The 26834-nt window shown below is 40.9% G+C and overlaps 2 protein-coding genes across 4 annotated transcripts; one reads left to right on the top strand and one right to left on the bottom strand.

Moving 5' to 3' along the window:
* Positions 1-2575: 2575 nt before the first annotated feature.
* Positions 2576-11313, bottom strand: BAG5 (BAG cochaperone 5). Of its 3 annotated transcripts, none has more exons than XM_070751681.1 (2): positions 11160-11313; positions 2576-7642 (listed from the first exon to the last, which is right to left on the bottom strand). In XM_070751681.1, the coding sequence occupies exon 2, from the start codon at positions 7612-7614 to the stop codon at positions 6265-6267; it is 1350 nt and encodes a 449-aa protein (XP_070607782.1). In that variant the 5' UTR covers positions 7615-7642; positions 11160-11313; the 3' UTR covers positions 2576-6264. The 3 variants fall into 3 exon arrangements, with proteins under 3 accessions (XP_070607782.1, XP_070607798.1, XP_070607790.1); XM_070751697.1 differs by lacking the exon at positions 11160-11313 and adding an exon at positions 10971-11043; XM_070751689.1 differs by lacking the exon at positions 11160-11313 and adding an exon at positions 8648-8725.
* On the top strand, positions 10617-25478 carry COA8 (cytochrome c oxidase assembly factor 8). Its single transcript, XM_070751709.1, has 6 exons — positions 10617-11550; positions 14911-15108; positions 15600-15663; positions 16412-16502; positions 23468-23579; positions 24001-25478. Exons 1-5 carry the CDS (start codon positions 11383-11385, stop codon positions 23553-23555), a joined length of 609 nt encoding a protein of 202 aa, XP_070607810.1. The 5' UTR covers positions 10617-11382; the 3' UTR covers positions 23556-23579; positions 24001-25478.
* Positions 25479-26834: the final 1356 nt, after the last annotated feature.

Below are 26834 nucleotides of genomic sequence, written 5' to 3'. Positions count from 1 at the left end.
TATAAAAGTTGGAGGAATCAAAATTTGTACTGAAAATTAGTATCTAATCCCAGAATATAAGGATGTCCTTGGGGAGGAACAAAGTTCATTATAATTGCTTCAGTAATCCAATTCTTCTAACATATTTCCCAGGGAAAATGACACTGCATGAAATTGGTTTAAGGAAGCCACTCTTCTTAATATACTTATAATTAGGCTCTGACTTTAAAAAGATGCTTCTGTTAATACTGTCATACATGATTATGGGTTTATTTATTAACATACTAATCTCTAAGTGACATCTAGTTTCCAAATCTGAAAATGGTCTATGTTGCTATTTGGCAGAAAATTAATACAGAACAAAACACACAAAAAATGAATTATCTGCCATTTTAAAAGGTTTTCTTTCTGCCAACAATCTATAGTGCATTAAGTAGATCTTAACTATGCAGGACATGAAAATATAACTTCCCCTATCAGTAAAATTTTATTCCAATATGATCATTAAAGGAATAGAAATAATTTAAAGTTCACCATCTTCTATTTCTTATGCCAAACCCCATGGAATGAGGTGGGGAGGGGAAGCAAGAGAAAGAAATGTTTTAGAAAGATAGAAGTAGAATTAATCATTTTATTTATAATCTGTTGCCTCTTTGAAAATCTTTTTGACTGGGAAGGCCATTAAATTGCATGTAGTTATTATAATTACATCACCTCTTTCATCCAAGAGTTCAAGTAGTTAAATCCTAAAGTCAGATTCTAAGGTTAAAATTTTACATTTTAATATTAATAATAATTTAATATGTGATGCCTGATCACTTCAGTAATTTCTGGCAGCTTACAAAATCCAAATACAGCGGTACCTCTACTTAAGAACTTAATTCGTTCCAGGTTCTTAAGTAGGAACGTTCTTAAGTAGAAGCAATATTTCCCATAGGAATCAATGTAAAAGCAAATAATGCGTGCAAACCCATTAGGAAAGAAATAAAAGCTCGGAATTTGGGTGGGAGGAGGGGGAGGAGGAAAGGACAGTCGCTGCCGAAGGAAGGTGAGTTGAGCAGCCCCTTTTGCTTTTCCGTGCCCAGACACTGCGGGAGGCAACCTCGCACTGGTGTAATCCCTCTCCAAGCACCCAGAGAAAGGAAAACGCTCTGTTCGCTCTGGGCTTCCAAAGCCTCAAGGGCCTCCGAAAGGCTCCTTTGGCAGCCCAGAGAAGCCCAAGATGGCCAGGATTAAAGGGGGAATGGCAGAAAACTTGCTGGCCCTTCATGCCACTCTCAAATTTCCTGGGAAATTTTTCCGGGCTCAGGTTCTTAAGTAGAAAATGGTTCTTAAGTAGAGGCAAAAATATCTTGAGTACCCGGTTCTTATCTAGAAAAGTTCTTAAGTAGAGACGTTCTTAAGTAGAGGTACCACTGTACATGTAAAAACATAAACAACCAACAGTCCAGTTCAAAAACAACCAAAACAATAAAAACACAAGCAATTAACGCAAAATGTGGGACAAAGGCAGGTCTTAGGGGCTTTCCAAAACTGCAAAATAGCAGTGTCCATATCCCTGGGGAATATTCTTTTCTAGAGGTAGGGGGCAGCGATTTAAAAGGCATGGTTCAAGGCAGTGAAGGGCTACCAAACTTTTTACTACCACATTGTGGGCGTGACTTATGCAGGATGCCCTGCATTTTCTTTCAATATCTTTCAGTGCAAATTGGGTGCTCTGCGGTGGAGCTCCATTTTTGCTACCCCACTGTGTCGTCCCCCTGTCCAGGCAGTACCCCACCCCTAGTTCGTGGGTTCCACAAGATGTTTAATTGAGGAGACCCAGAGCACACCCACTCAGCCAACATAATGGGTGAGCAGAAACATTTGGAGATGAGGCAATCTCTCAGATATGAACCACGGTGGTGAAGTGGTTAGGTAAGAGAGCAGTCCTGCAGGCTACTTGTACTGCCTGCCTGTAATTTGGCAGTTCAAATCTCACCACTGGCTCAAGGACGACTCACCCTTCCATCCTTCGGAAGTGGGTAAAACGAGGACTCAGATTGTTGGGGCCAATTTGCTGACTGTAAACTGCTTAAAGAGGGCTGTAAAGCGGTATATAAGTCTAAGTGCTATTGCTTTAATCGGACTCTGTGCCATTTAGGGCTTTATAGAAAACAATTTGCATTTGGAAGCCTACCGACACAGCTTGGGACTCATGGGCATAATGAAGAGTGCTCATTACTGCCCAATTTGCAGCATTTTGAAGCAGTTGAGGCTTCCACATGGTCATCAAAGGCAACCTCACAATTTGATCATGAGGTAATCAGGGCATGTATGACCATCCAAAGTCAAGTTGAGGAAAGGTTGCATTTCATTATATTATTTTGTTACATGTTATTTCTAAAATTGTATTTCTTAACTAAAAAGAAAAGGCCCATTTTTGATAATTATATTTTTCATCAAAAAGAACATTCTAATTTAACATTTTAATGCCATCCATACATCAGCAATGGCTGTAGGCCATTATGTCAAAGTACAGAAAGTATTTTATTCCCACAACCCACCATGCAACCCACAACCCTCCATCCTGTCCTGGAGTAAATTGTCAAGAAAGCAACATCCAAATAATTTATTGATTTCCGAATCTGTATATACTGAACAATGCAATACATAAACATGAGATAATACACTTCTTCGAAAAACAGTAAGTTCCAGCCATGTGGTAGCTTGTTCTCAAGTTTTAACATACAACAGAATATGTACCAACTACAGGTCTAGTGCCCAGAGAAAGCTTAATTAGAAAAGCTGATTACAATGGTTTGCCAATCATATTGGAATAGTTAATTTCAAACTGCTCAAAATTGTTTCATGGTTGCTGGCAAAAATATCAGAAAGCTATCAGGCGGTTATTTAGAGCAACAGAACATTTAAAGCAATACAATCAAAATCATGATGTATTTGAGTAGAATTACATGTTTCTTACCCTAAATACAAATGGCACTGCACAAAAACCTTTATATTAAAAAACACACACCCTCTGATCTGGTCCAATGCAGAACTGCAGAATAGACTATTAAATCATTGCAATGGAAAATATGTGCTGTAACCTACTTACATGTTAAGTAGAAAAATATTCTTAAAAGCACAAACCAAATTTACAACTTTCATTTTGGTTTATCTTATTTACTTTTTCATATTTATTCATGCAAAAATCAGATTTATAGTTATACCAAGTAACTTAATATATGGTAAATCAGCAAAGCACACTTAAATTTGCAAGCCAAAGATTGTTTTTAAATAAAAAATTTGGAAATTATGTTCTTACAATATTTACTGTCATTTTATTTAAAACCTGCAGCTTTTACAAGGTGTAAGAGTCATGAGAACTGTAAGAATGTCCCTATGTACTAGAAGCCTATGTGTTGAAATTTAGAATAACAGCATTGCAGTTATGTGCAAAATGTGAGCAAAAGGTTAACAGAAAAAAAATTAAAGTTAAAATAACAAAAAAAAACAATTTCTATGTGGTACAAAATAGAATAGCCTTTAGTTGCATAAGGGAAACAGTTCTGAGCTGTTTTTACAGTTTTCCATTCTTTTTAAACCACTCACTATGTGATTCCAAAAAGTTCCCCAAATCATTACTAGATTTCTTCAGAACTGCATAGGAATAAAGGACTTTCTTCTCTTCTATTACAGTTGGAATTTATTGAAAACATATTTTTTCTCAAGCAAGATGCTAGTAACTAGTAGCCAACATTAAGATTCTCCTTCTGAAGCATAAACTGCACAAACATTAAATCCAAATATAAACTTTCTTTCTGCTACAATTCCCAACACCAAATGTAATGCTGTGCCTCAAACACTGAAGCTTATTTTATGGACTCCAGGGAGAAGAGAAGTATCAGTAGTAATCATTTTTCTCTTCCTTTCACAAAGGTATCTTCTGATGAAGAGTTTTCTGTGAGGTGAGGAACAAGTAGATACACAAACAATTACTTATTTGTTCTCTAAAAACTGCATGTCTAATCTGCCATCTCATTTCAGAGTACTCAAATAAGAAATAGCTTCCATATGGAAGTTGAAGAAGAGGAGGGAAGGGACTGGAAGAAAAACACCTATATTACTACCCTATTTTTAAAGTTGTATTAATGGGGAATCCAAATCATGTGAAAACGCTCTGTGTACAGTTTGAGATCAAAACCATATACCAATTGGTAGAATGAAAACTAATGAAAGTGAAAATATTTTAATCTGATATGCTAGACAATTTAGTAAGGTCCCAAACTAGACCAGTACGAGCAGTTAAAAGTAATCATTTTAAACAATGAGAAAAAGGACAAAATGAAGTCACAGATGATGAAGGTACCAAAATGCTTATTAGTCCATTTTGCATTCTTATTAACTGACACAGATTCACCAAAATATTATGACAACAAAAAATACAACAAGCTTAAAAAATCTTTTTGTGCAGCAAAAGTAATTTGACCTACTACTCCTTTTTACATCTTACAGAAATGAAACACACAAATGATCAATGAATTGAGCCAATGAGACTAGGCCAAGGACAAAATCAAGGTTGCTTTCATCAAAGTTTTAGGCGTTTGCTAATATCACAGTAGACTTACAAATATGATAGCTTTTTAAAAGCTGTAACTGGTACTACAGAAAAAAACTTTACTGAAAAACACCATGAAGTCAACTACAGCATCATAGCTACAAGGTGCTACAAATTCAAAGGTCATTTAAAAGGCACTTGTTTCTCAAGAATAAGCCTTATGCCTTTTAATTCTATTCTAAAACTTTATTCATAGACATCAATGTAATATCTCAGCATGCATTAATCATGTATTGTGGAAATAATCTTCTACAAGCCAATAATTTTGATTACTATATGGGAACTGGATTAGAAACATATTATTCTACATATTGACTGCAGGTTTCTGGATGATGCTAACAATGCATTTTAAAAATATGATCGCTGTTGATTTCTCCTATTCTGTATTTATAAGCAACAGGGAAAAATTATAGTTAAACTGACTTAGCTTGCCATATTCAGAAATATTTATCAGATACTGTTACTGAATTAGGAGACTTTACTGAAGACAAAAAGGTGGTGGACAAAATGTTAAAAAAAACTAAAGCAACTTTTCCTTTTATACTCAGGAATAGCATATGTAACCTATTCAACATAGTTAAATTAATACATAAGAATGCTTCTACTTTTTAAATTCTGTTTTTCTGAAATGTTTAGTCATTCTGATGAATTGAAAGATTTTTAAAAAGTCAAAAGAAATATCTGCTGCCTTCATAAATCATGAACAGCCATTCGGAAAAATAGTTTTAAACAACACTCTAACAGCAGCACATGAACTACTAATAAAGTAACATTTTTGTGTCAAGTGTAGTCTGGAAAAAGAAATGATGAATCGATTTAAAAAATGCAAAGGAATGTTTGACAAGTTGCCCAATATCTACCAAATCATCACAAAATTAAAGGAAAATATCTACATAGCTATTAAGATTCCAAATTCAGGATCATTCTTTGATTACTGAAAAGTTCAGCATAATTCGGGAAATATATTGTTCAGCTTATGCTGTGCATTCTATCTTTAAAGTACCATTTCTATATTCTGGTGTTCCTCTAGTTTACATGAGAACTCCAGAATGTGCAAGGCGATCAACTGTAAATCTTTTAATTCTGAAATAATCCTATGGAAATTAGAAGAAAGTATGCAATTACAATTTATATCCATATTTCAGATATGTTCATGTTTCATATTATGCTAAACTATTTAAAAAATCTCAGATGAAAGATCAGCAAGATTAAATCAACACACAAAATAGCCATGAGTAATTTGCATTTAATCCTTTGGATTGCGATTGGATTGATCCAGACTACTGCAAACATCTAAAATGGTTTAAGGCTGACTGACATTTGCTCTGGATTTTCTCATTAGTTTTGCTTTGATTTTGCAAGACTGTATTATGTCTTGGTGTAGAATTTTATATAGAAAACTTTAGGCAACAGCTGGAGATGTAGTTTTGGGAGTCTTCTTCACAAATCATGCAAACAACAGAAAACAGGCTATGAAAAAAATTGTAACATAATTGGTACATGAACTGCCTTCACTGCCTGATTGCACGAGCAGGAAAAAGTTGCTGCTTAACCCAATCCAACTTTTACTCAACTGCAAAGAGATGAGCAAATGATGGAACTGTTAGTCTTGTAGTTACGAGAGACTGATTATTTATAAAGTGCAAGAGAGAAACCAACATCTAGCACACAAGACCAATATTATTTTAGTACTCCCATTCATCAGTTTTCATGTCCAAATAGTAAAGAATGTTCTGTGCAAGCTTCACTGCCTGTTTCCTGGATACTTTTGAGCGCTCATCTTGAGGATCTATAGCATCAAGTGCTAGAAGCTGTTTGGTGAGGAGCTCCTCTAGCCGCATGTAGTTCTTATCAGTTCTGTTCCCATCAAAAGACAACACCTCTAGCTGAATCTCAGCTACATTTCCAAGAATATTCCAAATTGCTTTTTGTGATGAGACGTCTGTTTCTGCTTGCTCTACAAAGGTTTGTTGCTTAAGAAGTGCCTCCTTTAAGTCAATGTAAGTTATGAGGGTTTGTACTTCTATCACAGCTCGCCTCCTGGCTTCTCGGATGAAAGGATTATTGCCTGGGCTTATTTCATCCAACTGGGCGATTAACCCTTGCAGTTCCGTCTTTGACTTTAGGTACAAATCTGAAGCTTTCTCAATTTTTAAAAGGGAAGCTTTAACGTCTTTCATGTTCTTGCGTATTTCTTCTATTTTTATAATGGATCCGTTTTGTGCCAAGTCATAAGCATAGGTGGAATCTGCTTCTTCTTCCAGATCCAGATACTTTTGCAATCTATTGATCTCTTCCACTACTTCTTTACGATAGTTTCTTATTTCTGGGTGGCCACAAACATCTAAGGCATCCAGATCAGCAATCAGACCCGTGAGTACACAGGATAAATGTCTACAGGTCTCATTGTTGTTTACTCCCATTAATACAGCAGTAAGAGTCCCTTTTGCTTTGTTCACATCTCCTATGACAGAATTGATTTTGGAAACAGAAGGATGTGCATCACTGGACAATGGCAGGGAAGGCTGCTGCTTTGTACAACGACTTATAATTTCTTGAGCAGCACATATTTTGGTCAGGGTGCGATATCTGGCTTTCCGCAGAGAAATTTTCCCTCCGGTTTTTACCTGAGTGAGTCTAAAAATTATATCCTGTAAACCTTCTTCAAATTCCTCAGTTACACAGTTGCCTCCTTTATAAAAAGCAGTGATTTCCTGCTCCACCAATGCCTGTGCCTCATTAAATATGGATTCTATCTCCAGCCTTTGGGGATGGTTTGCATTCTGCTCTAGTTCCTTAAGCAGGTTCTCCGTTTCTTGGGCAGCCCTCTTTCTGGCTTGCTGAACATCACCTCTTCCTTCAGCATCCACAGAATCTATTTCAAAAAGTTGTTTAGTCAAAGTCCTTTCTAATTTCTTGTAAGTTCTATCACTGGACAAACCACTGAAGGCTACTACTTGAGATTCAAACTCTTTGACTTCTTTTTGTATTTCTTGCAGCCTTTTGATAGATGGATGTTGGTTACCCATATCCATTCTTTTTCTTCATCCAGTTTCAACAGAACTAAAAACAATGGAGAACACAGTAAAATGTAACAGATTGCTTGAAAATATTCTAAAAAACATATATGTGCAAGTGGAAGTACTCAAAAAGGATTCCACTATTATTTTATTCAAGAGACAATATAGTAGTTACAACATAACATCTTTTTGAAGATATAGTCTGCATTGGTTGCCGATCAGTTTCTGGTCACAATTCAAAGTGTTGGTTATGATCTATAAAGCCCTTCATGGCATCGGACCAGAATATCTCTGAGACTGCCTTCTGCCGCACGAATCCCATTGACCAGTTAGGTCCCACAGAGTTGGCCTTCTTCGGGTCCCGTCAACTAAACAATGTCATTTGGCGGGACCCAGGGGAAGAGCCTTCTCTGTGGTGGCCCCGACCCTCTGGAACCAGCTCCCCCTGGAGATTAGGATTGCCCCCACCCTCCTTGCCTTTCGCAAACTCCTTAAAGCCCACCTCTGCCGTCAGGCATGGGGGAATTGAGACATCTCCCCCAGGCTTATATAGTTTTATGTATGGTATGCTTGCGTTGTATGTTTTTAAATTAATGGGTTTTTAGCTATTTTTTAAATATTAGATTTGTTCACTGTACACTGTTTTACTATTGTTGTGAGCCGCCCCGAGTCTGTGGAGAGGGGCGGCATACAAATCTAATAAATAATAATAATAATAATAATAATAATAATGACAACAATAACAATAGCTGCAAACTTCTTGAAAGATTCTGCCAGTTGCTTTAAATCTGATGCATATTATTAACTTACAACATGTCTAATTGATCTACCTCTTGCCAAAAGTATAAAGTATGAACTGAAATGTTCCAAGCAGAGTGGTTTCTTTCCCCAATCTCTTTAAATACCACAAGCAAGTCATAACAAGTGTTGATATACTGGGGAAAAAAGAGTACCAACTGCCTCCACATACAATATTCATCGAGTATCCCCCCTCAAAAAAAAAAAGGCAGATAAAATAGAGACAAAAACTAGATGTATCTCTAATTACCCTTCTTTGGTCATCCCAGGGAAATAAGTGTTATATTTTTGCCTTTTCCTTTTTTTCCTCCAGAGATAAAGACAGTCGTCCTGGTAATTTCAAACAAGGTGACAATAATTTTTGAGTCCAGTCCACTCAAAATACATGGTGGTCTACCAGCTTGGCATGGAGCCAAGCTGCAACTCATTCAGCCCCGCGCCGCTTATTTCTATCCTTACCCAGTGAGAAAGCTCTTTGGGGGAAGCGACTCCCCGTGCACAGAGCTTGATCCCCCGGCCCCTCTCTCAATCCTACATTCCTGCAGGAAGGTAGCCAGGAATCAGCCCCGAGCTCGGGCCGCTTCCCCCAGGTAGAGCGCGCCGTCAACCTCCCCGCCGGCCTCTCTCTGTCCTCCCCCCCATCTCGCCGCCCCTCGCCTCCCCCCCCCCCCCCAGTGACTTCACAATGCTGCACAATCTAATTCCGCTTTGGCAGCCGATGCGCTTCTCCGGGAACGGCTGAAGGAGGGGTGTGTGTGGAGGGGGGGGAGGAGCAAACGGATTCGAATTCGGGTCCCGGAGGAGATGAGAACAGGGGGATCCGGTTCATTGAGCTCCGCCGGCCCCAATTCGGATCCCTCTGTTCCCGAAGGCCTTTGATCAACCAGGAGTTAATTTACCGGGGTGTGTATGTGTGAAAGGGAGACCCTCCGCGCAGAGGTTTCCCCGGCGTCACAGCCTCCGCACAGAGGTTTCCCCGGCCCCGTCTCGACACTGGCCTCAATTCGCCGCCCTCAGATGCGGCGCTTCCCAGCTGATACCTAAACGGAGCCCCTCACGCCGCCCTCAGCTAAGCTGCGCTCCGGCAGTCCGCCCGTCCCCTTGCGCGCCGCTGCTCTCAACAGCCGCCAGCAGTGCGGGCTCCCCGCCTGGTGTGACGCAGAGCGGGTTCTTCCGAGGCCTCCCGCCGCTCGGCCTACCCGCCTTGAGAGACCAGGCGGTCCCCTCCTCTCTCCCCCTCCACATATACACACACACACCAGCGCCCCTTGCCTAATCCAGACTGTCCCTCCCGATAAATGACCTTCTTCTACTCCTTTCTCTCAACAGCCCATCTTGACAGCAGCACGGATGGATGGATGGATAGATTAGATAGGTAGGTAGGTAGATAGGTAGATAGATAAGATAGATATGATAGACAGACAGACAGATGAGACAGAGAAAATAGAGAGATAAAGAGAAAGAATAGAGATAGATGATAAATTGATAGATGAGAGAGATAGAGAAAATAGAGATAAAGATAGAAAGAATAGAGATAGATGATAGATTGATAGATAAAGAGAAATGAGAGAAAATAGAGAGATAAAGATAGAAGGAATAGAGAGATAGAAGATACCGATAGATAGATAGATAGATAGATAGATAGATAGATAGATAGATAGATAGATAGAGTAGTATTGATTGTTTTTAAGGTAATGGGTTTCAGTTACAGTTTTTAATTAGGAACCGCCCCAAGTCTTCGGAGAGGGGCGGCATACAAGACTAATAAATTATTGTTATTATTAATTATTATAAAGAGAGAGATAATAGAGAAGATAGAGATAGAGAAATGATAGAGATGAGAGGGAGATGAGATAATCATAAGATAATAGATAGAGAAAATGATAGAGAGAGAATAGAGAGATAGAGAGAGGGACAGTAGAGATATGATAGAGAGATAATAGAGGAAGAGAGATATGAGAGAGAGAGAGAAAATAGAGAGATGAGAAAGAGAGAAGGCAGGCAGGCATGGGGCGGACACCACAGGATGGGATGGAAAGGGCAGCAATCGAGGTCGTTTAGAACAGGGTTGCAATTTTAAGACTTGTGGACTTCAACTCCCAGAATTCCTCTGTCAGCAAAGAATTCTGGGAGTTGAAGTCCAGAATTCTTTGCTGGCTGAGGAATTTTGGGAGTTGAAGTCCACAAGTCTTAAAATTGCCACGGTTGTAGACCCTTGATTTAGAGTAGGTCACCCCCATTGGCCGCAGGGCTCCGCCGGGCCTTCCCCTCCCTCCCTTGTTCGATTCGGCCCCTTAGCTCGCCAACTTCGCCGGAACGTCAGTCTTCACAATCGCCCACCGAGCAATCTAAACCAGGCCCGATTGCCTTTCTCTCTCTGAGTTTGAGAAGCCTGGACCCCTTTCACGCTCCCTATTAAACAGCAACCACACCGGGGCACGTTAACTGCAACTAGCGCAGCTCCTTCGACCCCCCCCCCCTCGGAAAGCACCCAGGCACCCTTGCCTGCCTGTCTGCCTTCCTCTATTTATTCCGCGAGGCCTCTTCCCCTTCACTCAGTACTCTTTACACACCCCGAGACACCGCGAGTCAGGTCATTCCGCTCCTCCACGGCTCCTTCTTTCCTTGCGGGTTTTCCCTCCGCTTTCCAACCCCCACGTTGTTATCGTCCTTCGGAAGCGCACGGCAAGGATGGGGAGCTTCCCGCGGGCACCTTCGCCGCCACGTCCCTCCCCCGCCGCCGCCGTTCTCTTCTTCCTCACCTCAAAGGTGGCTCGGAAACGATCCAGGCAGACTGCAACCCTCCCGCTGCCAGCCTGGCCTCGCGCACTCTCCCGGCGTTTGACAACGCCGGCGCCATTTGAGGGAACGAGGAGAGCGCGCGAGAACTGAACAAGGGAAACCTCCCTCCCTCCCTCCCCGCCTTTCACGACGTCGCCGTAAAGCAACGGGCGCTGCTCAGTCCTGGCTTCGCTTCAGGCCTGGATGGCGGCGCTCGTGAAGAGCCGAGGGTTTCTACACAGCCCAGGCGGTTGCCCCTGCCTAGTCACGAACTGCTTGGGCTCCAGGTTTTTATCCTCCTCGGTCTCTGGAGCGCCTTCGCGGGGCGAAGACCCGGAGAGGAAAAGCTCGCCGTCGCCTCCCAAGAGGAAGGTAACGCGGAGGAAATAAGGGGCTTAAATATTCCGAGTGTCCTGTCAAAAGTTTTGTTCTTCCGTTCGCCTGGACTGTGGGCGAGCCGAGGCTGTGGGAATGCACCGGGTAACGTTCTGCTGCCATAGAGCCGGTGGCTTGGTTCACGTAGCCCAAGCTTTAACGAGAATCTGATTTACTTTTGCTTGCTTTGTAAATCCACTTTGTAAATTTACTCAACAAATGTTGGTAGGCAAATCAGAGACAGGAAGGCAGCTGCTTGGAGTTGTTGTTGTTGTTATTAATAATAATAACAATAATAATTAGATTTGTATGCCACCCCTCTCAGAAGACTCGAAGCGACTCACAACAGTGATAAACAATGTGACAAATCCAATACTTATAAACAGCATCTAAAAACCCATATCATTAAAAGCCATATAATTCAATCATACCATGCATAAATAAATCACATTAGCCTGGGGATACCTCAAATTTATTTATTTATTTATTTATTTATTTATTTATTTATTAGATTTGTATGCCGCCCCTCTCCGCAGCCTGGCGGCATAGGTGGGTCTTCAGTAACTTACGAAAGGCAAGGAGGGTGGGGGCGATTCTAATCTCCGGGGGCAGTTGATTCCAGAGGGCCAGGGCCGCCACAGAGAAGGCTCTTCCTCTGGGGCCCACCAGACGACATTGTTTAGTCAACAGGACATGCAGTAGGCCAACTCTGTGGGACCTTATCGGCCGCTGGGATTCATGCGGCAGAAGACAGTCCCGAAGGTATTCTGGCCCGATGCCATGTAGGGCTTTATAGGTCATTGCCAACACCTTGAATTGTGACTGGAAACTAATCAGCAGCCAGTGCAGGCTGCGGAGTGTTGACGAAACGTGGGCGAATCTAGGAAGCACCACTATTGCTCTCGCAGCTGTTAGTGAAATGGTAGTCTCTTATCCTGGAGAAAAGCACTGTTTTATTTTATTATTTATTTTATTTATTCATTGGTTTTGCCAAGTACGTATTAGTGGTATACAAAGATATAACAATATTTATATACATGATCCTAGTAAAAGAGAAACATTAGGACAGGGGACAGAAGGCCACTTGTGCATTAAGGTATATAATACTGTACTGTTACTTTTAGTTTTATTTCTGGGAAATAAAAGGATCAGGTTGCATCTTTTGTTGATGTGAGATTCTTTTTTTCATTAAACAAAGTTTTCTGTTGAATGCACTTTTAATCACGTGGGCTGGCTTTAGCAATCAGTGCTCTGGTAACTGCTTACCGAGATTACCATTTTGCACTGTGTGTAAAGCTAATTTTGAAAATAGTTTGGAAACCGATAGCAAGCAAACTGTCTGGGACCGAATATTCATTTCGTCATCTGCATGACTTCAATTTAAGAAGCTGATTTTAAAGATACGCATGGAGTGGTTTTTTTGAACTGTTTTAATTGTTGCAATTGCTGGTTTTAATTTGTTTTGAACTGTTTTAGGTGGTGTTATATTACTTTTTATGTATATTTGGTTGTGAGCTGCCCAGAGTCCTTTGGGAGTTGGGCGGCATACCCTGTTTCCCCGAAAATAAGACAGTGTCTTATATTAATTTTTGCTCCCAAGGATGTGCTACATCTTATTTTCTGGAGATCTCTTATTTTTTTTAATGAAGACTTAACATTTATTGCTGAACAAAAAAATGAACATTTATTATATACTGTACAGTAGTTGTCATCACAAATCAGCATAATCAGACAAACTGTGAATCTTACCAATAATTTCTTAATGCAGTACTACCGTACCATTATTTCCATCTAGAAACATAGAATATTGACGGCAGAAAAAGACCTTGCCATCCATCTAGTCTGCCCTTATATTATTTCCTGTATTTTATTTTAGGATGGATATATGTTTATCCCAGGCATGTTTAAATTCAGTTACTGTGGATTTACCAACCATGTCTGCTGGAAGTTTGTTTCAAGCATCTACCACTCTTTCAGTAAAATAATATTTTCTCATGTTGCTTCTGATCTTCCCCCCAACTAACCTCAGATTGTGCCCTAGATATATGTTCTGTTTGGGAATGCTGCAAAATGAAATCTCTCCTATGTCTTATTTTCGGGGGTGAATTATTTTCGGGGAAACATATATATAAGTCTGAATGAATGAATGAATGAACGAACTCCTTAATCTCTTCATGTTTTGGAACTGCCTAAAGAATATGTAGATCTTTAGACCATTCATCCCCATGCTGACCCTTGACAATAAATGAATGCAGGTTGGAGGACAACTACTTATTGTGGAATAGTGGTTATGCCATTGTCATCTAAGTTCTGCTTTCCTTTCTCTATATGTTTATAAAGGGATGGGGGCTTGGGTCACCACATTTAGTACATTATCCTCCCTTCCGAAATATTTCACCGATGCCACTATTTCACCGATGCCACTACCTGGTCCGTAGTGGCCCCTAGATCTGGAATGAGGCATGCCTACTTTGTTAGCTTTTGAAGCTTTAATACAATCTGGAAAAACTAGAAGTAAGAGTCAGTAATTATATTGCTGTTTCTATTTATCTCCAATAATATTTTGTGGGGTTTTTTTGCTGTGTTAGATTGGTCTCTATTTTAAATTACAATTTCAAAATGCTGTATTACAAGTTACCCAGAAAAATTATTTTGAAGGGCTGTTTATAAAATGATTTTAATATCCCCACATTTCCTCTTTTGCAGTTCAAATTACAAACAATTGTCTTAGTTTATCAGTCCTCCATGTATTTTGTGGTATTCTATTTTGTAGTTTACTTTCTTTTTTTCCAATTGAACTACTCTTTTATGGGGAGATCAGTTTTTCACTTGAAGTTTTCTTATTAAAAAATAAGATATGAAAATTAAAGTGGAGATGTTCAGCAATGCATGATATCATGAGTTGGGACCTGAACATTTGAGCATTTGAGAAATTAAGGGCAAACTAGAGATATGGAGACCTATAAATCACTCTTATGGAGATCTATAAATACCACACCTGTTTTCTATTGGGGGGGAAAGAAAATTTGGGGAATCTATGTATTAAATTTGGAAAATTGTGTGCAATGTATTAATTGCTTGTCTTTGTCTAGGTTTTAATTTGATAGCATTCTCTTATTTTAAAAAAATATTTGCTCCGATTATTTCATTTCATCACCAATGTCCTATTTGATGTTTTCAAAACTACAAGAGATAAATAAGATTGAACTTTGTCCAGTGTTAAATGTTATTCTTTAAAATTTTGCTTAATCTTTTTTCACCTTTATAACTGTTTGTACAGCTTGCCTTTTCACTGGGCAATATAATGTTGAAATAATTTGTGATGCTTTGTATTATTAAACCCTCCTCTCTTTTTAGGTTTCACATTTTCATCCACCTTCGGATTCTTGCTGTGATTGGATTGGACCTCCTGATCAATATTCAAATCTTCGACCAGTGATATTTTATGTTCCTAAAGATGAAACTCCATTGCAAGGAAGACTGAGAAAACTTAGGCAGGAAACACAGGCTTGGAATCAAGAATTCTGGACAAATCAAAATATATCTTTTAGAAAGGTAGAAATATTAAAACAATAGGTGGCATTGGATGTCCTTTTAAGGCTGGTAGCAGATTTGTTTTAAAGCAATGATTCAACTGTATCAATACATTTTTTATATTTGTGATATTTAAATTTTATTTTTCATTCTAATTTTTTCATTATCAATTATGAAGTCTTACTATCATAAACCTAATTATTTGTTTACCCTAACATAGAGCCAGTGTGTTTTTTTTTGTAAGGGAAAGTATTGCTGTACAGATGTGTTAGTCTTAAGTAGGTCATCTCTCAGTTTTAATAGTCATATCAAAATTAATAGTTAGCTGCTGAATTGTTTGTTACAGAATTGTTGAAGATACATTAATTGTTTTGAAGGGAATTTTTCCCATCAGTTAAAGTGTTAGATGAAATGGAATAAACAATATACTATTATGATTGGTAATAGTCACTTATAAAATGATACCAATACGCTAAGAATCAGTATTGTAATATTATTGAATCCTATTTCAGGAAAAAGAAGAATTTGTTTGTTCTAGACTGAAAGCCAAGGGTATACAGCCAAGAGATGAAAAAGGTTAGATAATTAATTTTACCATTTGAAACACATTCTTAAATTATTTATATTATTTATGGATTTTAAATCTTAGAATATAATCTAAGTCAAATTCCTATATCCCATTTTTGATCAAAGAAATCATGCATATCCAACTGTTTCTAATAAAAGCCAAAATAAAAATGACTCAGAGTATTACTTGGTGTAGATTTGCTAAAAAATTATTTTCTTATAGTGTCCCTAATGCTCAAAATTTCATTAGTATTTTAAAATAGACTCTATTGCAGAAAATCTAATTTTGGAATAAGAACATTAGACTCCTTGAGAGTGAAGTTATAAATTAGAGAACTCATGATACAGAGTAATATAACTAAAATTCAGTTACAAAGAAGTCTGGAAGAAGTCCATAACATTCCATGAATTTGGAGTAAGTCTTGGTGATATAAGAAATATTATTCTTCTCCGCTTAAAAATTTTCAACACCCACGATTTAACTAGTTATTACTCATGCTACTGCTTATAATTCATACAGCATTTCCATTTTATAGGATTCATACAGCTCTTTAATGTGAAGATCCCTAAAATAACACAACCATTCTGTGAAGGGTTGATTATGTATAGAAAAGACCATAGGGAGCCATAAATCCATAAATATGGATGTCCTGCCTTCAATTTCAATTTGATATTAAACATGTCGTAATAACGAAAAAATTAACCATTAAGATTTGTTTTTTCTAATCTATAAGCTGTAATTTCATTTCCTTTTCAGGTCAGAAAGCATCACTGACTGCAGAAGAAATGGCTGAATTTTACAAAGATTTCCTAAGTAAAAACTTGGGAAAAAATGTATATTATAATAGGTGAGATAGTTTTCTTTCATTATTTGTCAAATCAGTTCTATCTTTCACTTCCATTGATTTCTTAAAAAAACAATTTGTTTAATAACCTTTTTTGGAATTGTTTCCAAATCGCCAGCTGACTTTACCTGTCTCTCTGTTGCCATTCACCTACCAATCTGCATTGCACTTTCTATATTCTTAATATTTTTTCATTTATTGTGTTGGATTTGGTGCAGTAGGCTGTGCATCAGTCTCATACTATATGTAACTGATAATAGCAGGCTTGAGGCAGATATCTGAAGGCCTAAATCATTCAGTTGTATTCACTGAGATATGCAGTGGGGATATGAGGGGATATAAAATAAATGAAACTGCTTTAAATCTTGCAGTTTCTCCGTACTGAAGGAGCGGGTCCAGCAGTCACATGGGTTGCTCCTGTCCAATCCGATGGGACTGAGCCTAGTATTAAAAAAGCCTGCTGGATCCGCCCCTTCCCCAGAATTCGCTCAGTCCCCGCATCCAGCGGGTCGCGTGAACGCTCGTTCCTCTCAATAAAACACCTTCCCTTCGATTCTTTCTCTTCGACAAAGTAAGATTTTGTCACTTTTAAGCTTGCCGGCATTGTAAACGACTGAGCCGTACCGGGCTTGGAGTTTTGGGGGAGAAGTGGGCGGCACAGCCATTTGCGGCTTTTTTTTCCCTTCCGTGCTGCCGCTGCGGCCGGCTTGGAATTTATACATTTCCTCTCGGCCTGGAGGTTTCTGCCGGGGCAAGCTATTATTATTAAAGATTTAAGGGCTAATTACCTCCTGCGGTGTGGGACTTGTTTGTCTCCCGGACTTAGTCTTCCCTCCGATCACAAAAAAACGGAGCGGTTTTGGCGCGAAGGCCCTCGCGCCCAGTAACTTCGCACTTTCGGTTTGCCTTGCTTGGTCATCCATCAGTGCTTTTCTAGTCCGCCGCCTGACCCTGGAGTAGCTGTGAGTTTCCTCAGGTCCATTCTCCACGGAAGTGGCCTCCAACCAGTGTGCCTTGGTTTACTTAAGTTAAGTTTAGTGAGGCCTGCCACGCTGCATTTAGGGACACGAACTCTTGGTACTGTCCGGATTGCCCCTAAGTCGCAGTAGCTCCTGGGCCTAGGAGCAGGGTCACTTCTCCTCTTGGGAAAGTTCTTGAAATTCTTCTCCCCCCAATTTTCCTTGGCTCAAGCCTGGTCTTCTGTAATTTGTTTCAGACTATGGCTTCTTTTCCCAAGAGAGGCACTACCAAAGGTCCCAGAGAGGTTAGGCCTACCGGAGATGAATCTACCAATATTCCCCAGGCCTCTTCCTCCTCTTCTTCAGGTGCCCATTCTTTGGCCAAGTCCACCAGGGCTGAGAAGAGAAGGGACCTAGCCCTACAAAAAATACATGATAAATCAGCCAAACGTTTAAAGGTGCAGGCCCAAGTGCACATTAATCCAACCCCCCCAGAGGCCTCTAACCTGCCTCTCTCTGGGGTTCCTGTGCTATCTCTGGATGAGCCAAACCTAAATCCACCCCAACCTAACCTATGGGGCTTAGGTCCAGAGGAGCCAGATATTACTGAAGATTCCTCCCAGCCAGATTCTTCTCAGGCCTTCAGGGATCCTTCTAACTTTTCGGCTGATATTTCTTCCTTGCCTCCGGAGTTTCAGTCTATTTTGTCTGTTTTGACTAAAACCATTGATGCTAAACTCTCAGCCATCAATGTACCTTCTCTGTCTCATCCTCCTCCACGCTCCTCCCGTCCCGTGAGCTCTCCTTCTTCCTATAGAGCCCCAGTCATTGAGGACTCAGATTCTTCTCAGGAAGAGAACGAGGACGTGGATGTAGAAGAGGATGATGACCCTTTTCAGCGTCTGTTGGAAGATGAGGAATCTCAAATCAAGATTCCAGCCCCAGCTGCCATTTTCCCATCTCAGCTCTTCAAATCTCTCCTTCTCAAGGCAAGAGCTTCCACGGGGCTAGCCGGGCAAGAAAAGCAGGCTACTCCTTCCACAGACCCTCCGGAGGAAAATCTCCCTTATTTCATGGAAGAGCAGGCAGATACTGAGGTAATTCCTATGCCCAAACTGTTCAAAGACGCCTTGCTCAAGCAATGGGACCATCCAACCGCTAGTCTTAATCCCACACCCAAGGATAGGAAGCTTTACAAGCTCTCTCCCTCTTATGAGGAACTTCTAACCTGTCCCAGGCCAGATGAACCGGTGAAGACACTCCATTCTGCTGCTGCCATGCCTGGCGAAGCAGAGGAGGTCCTGCGTCCAGAAGACAAGCGTCTCGAACAAATGCTCAAGAGAGGTTTCCTCGCAGATTCATGGGCCATTAAAAGTTCTGCAGCAGCATCCTTCTTCTCCAGAGCTATGCTTTTCTGGCTTCGCCAGCTCCAACAACATCTGCCTCCAGATGATCTACGTGGCCAACAAGATTTCAATAAAATCTTTGCAGCGGCCCAATATGTAGCGGATGCTACTCTACAATCTTCCAGATTCGCAGCCAGGTCAGTAGCGGCCTCTACAACGGCCAGAAGACTGTTATGGCTCCGTCCTTGGCAGGCGGGAGTAAGACAGAAGTGGCAGTTAGCCATGGGTCCTCTGAAACGTGATCTCCTCTTCGGAGACCTCCTGGACCCCCTCCTTACAGAGACCACGGACAAGAAAAAAGTCTTGGGGCCTACCACCAAGAAGGCCACTAAACCGCAGTCCTTTCAGCGCCCAAGTCAACAGGATCAAGGGTTCGCCTTTCAAAGGAATCCAGGTCAGTATTCCCCTCGTTTTCGATCCCAATCTAGAAACACCAGGGGCAGAGGTTCCCGCTACCAGAGAGGAGCCTCTTCGACCAGAGCTTCCAAAAAACCCAGATGGTGAGTTTTCTGCTTTTCCCATAGGCGGTCGCCTAGCCTGGTTCTCCACCAGTTGGCGCCGTTCCTGTAAGGACCCCTGGGTCATTGACACTGTAGAAAGGGGCCTACGTTTAGAGTTTATTTCTTTCCCCCCTAAACATTTTATTTCTTGTCCTTCTCCCAGCTCCTCTCCATCTCGTATCCGAATGGAGGAAGCTATTTCTCACTTGTTGGCTATTAAAGCCATCCAACTGGTCCCCTCTCTCCAGAGAGGCTTGGGCTTCTACTCCATCCTCTTTATGGTTCCTAAGACCTCTGGAGGCTGGAGAGCCATTTTAGACCTAAAAAATTTAAACCAATTCATTAAATACAGGAAATTTAAAATGCATTCCTTGTCATCCATCTTAGCCGCCCTACATCCGGGGGACTTTATGGTCTCGCTGGACCTTATGGAAGCCTACCTCCATATCCCCATTGCAAAATGCCATAGGAAATTTTTACGTTTTGCCTTCCAGGGCAAACATTTTCAGTATAGGGCCATGCCATTTGGGCTTTCATCGGCCCCCAGAGTCTTTACCAAGCTCTTGGGCTCCCTGGCGGCACATATTCGGGCCACGCCCATCCATATTTTATGTTATTTAGATGACATTCTAATTCACGGAAATTCCAAAGATGGAGTGGCTGCAGATCTCTCCTCCACCATGTCGGTTCTACAGAACCATGGGTTTTCCATCAATTTCAGTAAGAGCCACCTTAGGCCATCTACCTCCATTCTTCATCTGGGAGCCATCATTAATTCAGAAATATCCCAGGTTTTCCTCTCTCCTGAGAGAAAAATCAGCATATTGGATCTGATTTCATGCATTCTATCTCAACAATCAGTTTCCATAGTCTCCCTATCCTCCCTCCTGGGAAAGATGGTCTCGTGCATTGGCATCATCCCCTGGGCTCGTCTTCACGCCAGGGAACTCCAGTGGCTTCTGTTACCTTTTCAGAGATCGGGGCACAGCAACTCGACTCGTCGCATCGCCATTACACCGGCAGTTCGCAGATCCCTCAAGTGGTGGACTTCTCCAACCCTCGACAAGGGATCTCCATTCAGGTGCCCAGACCAGTTTGTAGTAACTACAGATGCCAGCCTTTCGGGCTGGGGGGCCCATGCCCAGGGTCTAATAGCCCAGGGCACGTGGTCACCGGAGGAAGCCTCCAGGCCCATCAATTGGCTAGAATTGAGAGCGGTGTCCCTGGCCCTCAAACAGTTCAAACCTTACATCATCAACCAGCATGTTCTGATCCTTACGGACAACATAGCCACAAAAAGTCACATTTGCAGACAGGGAGGCACCAGATCCAAGGCCCTCATGAGGGAGGCCCTAAAATTAGGCCTCTCCAGTCGCTACTAGCAGATCACATCTCGGGGAGCCTCAACGTTCAAGCGGACTGGCTCTCACGAGCGACTATAGATCCAGGAGAGTGGAACCTCCATCAGGCATTATTCCACCAGGTCTGCCTCAGGTTCGGTCAACCAGTACTAGACTTGTTTGCGACCGCAGCCAATGCCCAGCTCCCTCGCTTCTTCTCCAGGTTCCCATCCCCGGGAACAGAGGCAATCAATGCTCTCAGGATGCCTTGGCCTCCAGGTCTACTGTATGCCTTCCCTCCAATTCCAATTCTCCCAGACGTGATCCACAAGATCATCCTAGAGAGGGCCCGAGTGATCCTGATTGCCCCTCACTGGCCTCGCAGGCCCTGGTTCGCGGACCTTCAACATCTGTCCGTCCAGGACCCCTGGCGACTCCCCGTTTCGGAGGATATGTTGCGGCAGGGGGCCTCATTCCATCCAGACCCGAACTGGTTCCACCTCACCGCCTGGCTATTATCAGGAGAGACCTAGACCTGCGAGGGTATGACCCGGACACAGTGGAAATCATCCTGAAGGCTAGAAGAGGGTCTACCAATCGGATATATGACCACACTTGGTCCAAATTTCATCAGTGGTGCTCGCAGGAGGGCTTATCTCCCCTGTGTCTTCCCATTCACAGGATAATCTCCTTCCTCATGAAAGGTTTTCACCAAGGTCTTTCCACCAGCACCATCCGTCGCCACCTGGCAGCCATCTCTTCTGTTTTGGCAGGGCCTCGCAGGCAGCCTCTCCCTTCCTTCCCGGAAATTCAAGAATTTCTCAAAGGAATTGCCAATCTCAGGCCTTCTAAGATCCACAGATATCCTTCCTGGGACTTGCCACGGGTTCTTCATTCCCTCACTCAGGCACCCTATGAACCCCTGAAATCAGCGTCCCTCAGGTACCTATCATTTAAGGTAGCATTCCTGGTGGCGATTACATCCGCCCGACGCATATCTGAATTGGCAGCCCTCTCAATCAGGCAGGACCTCTGCCAGTTCCATCAGGACAAGGTGGTTCTGCGACTGGACCCCACCTTTCTACCAAAGGTCAGTTCCATGTTCCACAGATCCCAGGATATTGTATTACCTTCTTTCTGTCTCCAACGGGAGCATCCCCTGGCAATTAGATGGCACACTCTGGACCTTACTAGAGCGCTGAAAATCTATATTCAACGCACTGGACCCATTAGGAGATCCGAAGCACTCTTTGTGGCTTACCATCCCAGATCCATGGGTTCCAAAGTATCTTCTACAGTAATAGGCCGTTGGATCAGAGGGACCATCTCTAAGGCATATGAGACAGCCTTCCTCTCCATTCCAAAGAACATTACAGCGCACGCCACCAGAAGTGCTGCCACATCTGCTGCTTGGGCGACTCAAGCCCCGTTGGAGGAAGTCTGCAAAGCAGCCACTTGGGCCTCACCTAATTCCTTCATAAGGCACTACAAGATCGATTCCTATGCTTCAGCGGACGCTGCCTTCGGCAGAAGAGTACTACAATCCGTTATCTCTCACGATAGCAATCTAATCCCACCCTAGGGACCAATCTATTGGGTATGTCCCATGTGACTGCTGGACCCGCTCCTTCAGTACGGAGAATAGGCGTTGATTGCTTACCTGAACGCCTCTTCTCGTATGGTGAGCGGGTACAGCAGTCACTTCCCTCCCTTGTATGTGTCTTCTATGACTTCTATATCTATTTTCTTCTAACAAATGAGAGTTGAACATTATTGAGCCTTCACATCTGAGCCTTGTCTACGGATTTGCGAATTCTGGGGAAGGGGCGGATCCAGCAGGCTTTTTTAATACTAGGCTCAGTCCCATCGGATTGGACAGGAGCAACCCATGTGACTGCTGTACCCGCTCACCGTACGAGAAGAGGCGTTCAGGTAAGCAATCAACGCCTATTTTGCATACACCCATGCATAATGTCAACCTTCGCTATGCTGCTGCATTCTTTCGCTTGGTTGTCATAGAGACGGGGAGGGGTAGAGATCAAGGGGGGGTTGCGAAGCGTGCAGGAGGAGAGTTAAGTTTCGATTTCCCAGGAGCCAGGAGGAGACCGTTAGATGGAAAATTCCTGAAGAGGGACGGGAGGAGCAACATGTGCCACCTGATGCATCTGGACAATGGAGATTGGGCGAATGCCCAAGAGGGGGTGGAAAGGGGTTTTTGATATGTGTGTAACGCACCATTTTTCCTCAGACTTTTCTTTTCTTTCGATGCTTCAAGTTCTGATTTTGGTAAATTCACTTTTGAACCTTTATAAAAGGACTCTGAGTTTTATTTGTCTGAATTCTGACTGGCAGCTTGACATTAAGCAAAGTCTGAGTGGTCCTTAGGAACTTATGTGGCGAGCTGCCCAGTGTCGTCCCCAAGGACTATTACAATCAATGGCGAGACCTGGGGCACCCTGGAAGGAAATTTCGATGGATTTTATTGTGGACTTACCTGAAAGTCAGGGTAATACTGTGATTTGGGTTGTTACTGATCTTTTTTCCAAACAGGTTCATTTTGTGGTGTGCTCTAAAATCCCCATTTCCAGGTCACATATAGTCTAGAGTAGGGTATTTTAATAGAAAGGTACTTCCAACAATACAAATTTGTTAGGGTTAATTTTAATTATGCAAAGACAGAATCTCCCCCCCCCCCAAAAAAAATAATATTTATCTTCTCAAGATGACCATGATTTCGCTATGTTCCTTTGCTTCTATATGTAGGGAATGGTACAAACGGAATTTTGCCATCACATTCCTCATGGGACAAGTAGCTCTTGAAAAAGCATGGAAGAAATTTGGACTGAATTGAACTGCAAACTTACAGCAGTGTTGGGTAAATTTGACTCTTTGCAGCTTTGACATTTAAAAATACAAAACTAAAAATGTACACTTCAGACTACACGCATGCAGTTATTAACTACTGCTGACATTTATGTCATTACGTTAATTTAAAGATAATAGGTTCTTTAAAAAACCCACCTTAGTGGTTAAGTAGTAACTTCTGCCATTTTGTAGAAGAACATTCCTCTTTTGGGGGAAGTTAAGTATATTGCCAATTTCATTTATGGCTACTGAAAATGGTCAGAATAACACCATTTTGAAAGAAATATTCATTTTCTCCTTAGATAAAATCCAGCTATGTTTCTTGTGTTACTTTAGTGGCTCTGTGTATTAAGATAGTTATATAGTAAGCATGCCCAACAATTAATTATAGATTAATTATAATGTAATTTTTCTATTCTTTCTCCTTTTAGGTTTTTCAACCAAAAATGAGATGAATACCTAGGTTTCTGTCCTAAATTATATCAAAGCATTCTGGTATATTAGAATATGGTTGTTTTTATTTATTTATTTATTTAGTTCATTTATATACCTGATGCTTCCAGCTAACAGCAATGGTTAAGAAACAGAATATATAACAGAAAAATAACATATACAACAGAAAACAGTTGTAACAGAAGTTTCTAAAACAAATACCGGTAATTAAACCCCAGAAATTGCAGTATCAGAACGATAAATCAAAAGGTGACTAAATAATACAATAAAATGGAAAGGATACCCAATCCCACAACTTAGGGTCATGCCCAGTGCCTTGTCAAAACATTAAACGGTGAGCAGGAAATGGCATTGAACTTAGTAAACAGATAGATTATGCTTTAGTCCTATAATGTAATTTAATACCTCTCTTACTGAGTCTGGCTGAATTCTCCTTCCATTGGAGTTGCTCTTAGACTGTCTAAATATAAAATAATTAACATTGCATACAAAAGCACTACATATGTCAGGAATGTGATACTCATAGAGTAAGATAAATTAATACTTAGTCATGATGATTCTTTTGTTATAAAAGACTGCATTTGTTAATACTGTTTCAACTATAAATAATCCAAATAATTTAATATTTTTCTATGGAACTCTTAATTATCATTCATGTAGATGCCAACATCATACTGTAATACATGAAAATGGTACTGTAGTTGTGTCATTTACATTATGATTAACTCTGCAAAGTTTATAATTTAGGAATGGTCCTATTAGTAAAGACTTTTGTTGCTGGTTATGAAATGTTTTGTCCTGCATTGAATTACCAGTATTTAAAAACCTGTGAACAAATATGTAGAACATCTTGCTAAATGGCTGAAAACAGTAAGTTAAGAACACATACTATGATATGGCATGGGGAACATCTGAGATGGACAGGTCAAAGGACCTAATAAGTAGAAATGGCAAACCTGTCCCACAAAACACACCTAATGCCACTCTGCAACCTGCTTGGGCTGGTCCTGAGACAAAAGAATTATCTGGTTGCATATGAATACGTACTTAAGATGTATTGGACCTGCAGCATGGATCCCAGGAAAATATAAAGAGGGCTGGGTTGACAGCATGATCCAGATGATCTCTGCTTTACCAACAGTGTCCAAACCTTTCATCTTTTTTACACATCATCAATTGCAATGCTTCATTTAATTAAATACAAACATGTCTCCATTTTGATGTATTCGTTTTTAAAAATCTCACAAAGACTAGAGTTCATTCTAGAAGTAATCTGTATCTCTCAATCTATTCCTACATTACCTTTATTTATTGATTTGCAATTCTGATGCCTCTTTAATAGATATATGATAAATTGCATTAGTTTACTGGAAAAGCAGTGACTGTTCCTCAACTCAAAATACATGTTGTATAATGATTTGCTCATGGCATTAAAGCAATCAATTTATTCTGAAAACAGGCTCATTGAGATGGACTTCTGGTTGAATAGAAAGGTTCCTGGTAGATTTTGTACAGAGCAGTATTTCTAATGGATTCAGATTGTGTGTTACTTCCACACATGGAAAGATTGCTTTTATTCACAGGCATATTTCCTCCAGTAAAGGAAACAAATAAGCAAGTGAAAGCAATTTCTATTATCCATTCCATCTCCTGCAGCCATTAGTATTCTAATAATAGGTCTGGCTGATTTTATCTCCCCCTAGAGCAGATCTTTTGCAGATGCTTGTAGTTCCTGATGGAATAGGGGATCTGTATACTCAGAATGTATATGCACAGACAGGCAGTTATATTGTCCACTAGAAAAATAAAGCCATTACTGTGCATGGCAATCTTTTTGTTAGATAATCTAATAATAATTATTATTATTATTATTATTATTTATTAGATTTGTATGCCGCCCTTCTCTAAAAACTTGGGGCGGCTCACAGAATATAGAATAAATATAGAAACAAAGCATACAAAACAAATCTAATATATTAAAAATCTACAGCCACACCTAATACATTAAAAAACTATAGGACTTCATGTAAACTTATATTTCAGAAATTCTTCACTGGCAAGTTGTTTTTTAATTTTACGCCATTAACCCCCCATCCTTTTTAAAAAAACCAAATTGCCTAGATTCTTCAAATCCTTTCACTTTCATTTCAAAGAGGCCCAGAGCAAGAGCTCCTGGCTGGGATCTGAGACCTAGTGGGAGAAGAAGGAGAGAAAGGTAGTGCTTTTTAGCCATTTTCTATTTTTTGAATTCAAAGAGATTGGGGAGATACTACTGGCTGGGAAGGAAGAGAAAGGTGGGAAAGGGGCAATTTCATTGGCAGTTTGAATTCAAACACAGACCATTCACATATTAGGCTGGGGAGGAACTAGACTGGGAAGGGAAAAAAGGAGGGGAAAAGCCATTTTCAATTGCACTTTCAGTTCACAGAGGCCAGGGCAAGAGCTCCTGACTGGGACCTGAGACCTAGTGAGAGAAGGAGGAGAGAAAGGTAGTGCTTTTTAGCCATTTCTATTTTTTGAATTCAAAGAGATTGGGGAGGTACTACTGGCTGGGAAGGAAGAGAAAGGTGGGAAAGGGGCAATTTCATTGGCAGTTTGAATTCAAACACAGACCATTCACATATTAGGCTGGGGAGGAACAGATAATATATGCTGCTAAAGCCTCAAAAGAAGAAATTGCCAAATCTGTAAAGAAGGGGGATAAAAGTGATAGGAAGAAGAAAAACTGCAGCATCACAAAGCGTAGTACTGGGGATAATACATACATTAATGGGAATAAGGAGGTCACCGACCATTTGAATAGCTACTTCTG

The sequence above is a fragment of the Erythrolamprus reginae genome, chromosome 1, assembly GCF_031021105.1.
Source record: "Erythrolamprus reginae isolate rEryReg1 chromosome 1, rEryReg1.hap1, whole genome shotgun sequence".
Classification (NCBI taxonomy): Eukaryota; Metazoa; Chordata; class Lepidosauria; order Squamata; family Dipsadidae; genus Erythrolamprus; species Erythrolamprus reginae.
The sequence above is the reverse complement of the archived record's forward strand: the minus strand, read 5'-3'. Positions and strand labels throughout refer to the sequence as shown.

Excerpts from the sequence above, each read along its gene's own strand:
- COA8 (XM_070751709.1), top strand. The coding sequence starts at position 11,383 with ATGGCGGCGCTCGTGAAGAGCCGAGGGTTTCTACACAGCCCAGGCGGT. Across the intron at positions 11,551-14,910 it reads CGTCGCCTCCCAAGAGGAAG|GTTTCACATTTTCATCCACC; the intron begins GTAACGCGGAGG and ends CTCTCTTTTTAG. Across the intron at positions 15,109-15,599 it reads AAAATATATCTTTTAGAAAG|GAAAAAGAAGAATTTGTTTG; the intron begins GTAGAAATATTA and ends ATCCTATTTCAG.
- BAG5 (XM_070751681.1), bottom strand. The coding sequence starts at position 7,614 with ATGGATATGGGTAACCAACATCCATCTATCAAAAGGCTGCAAGAAATA.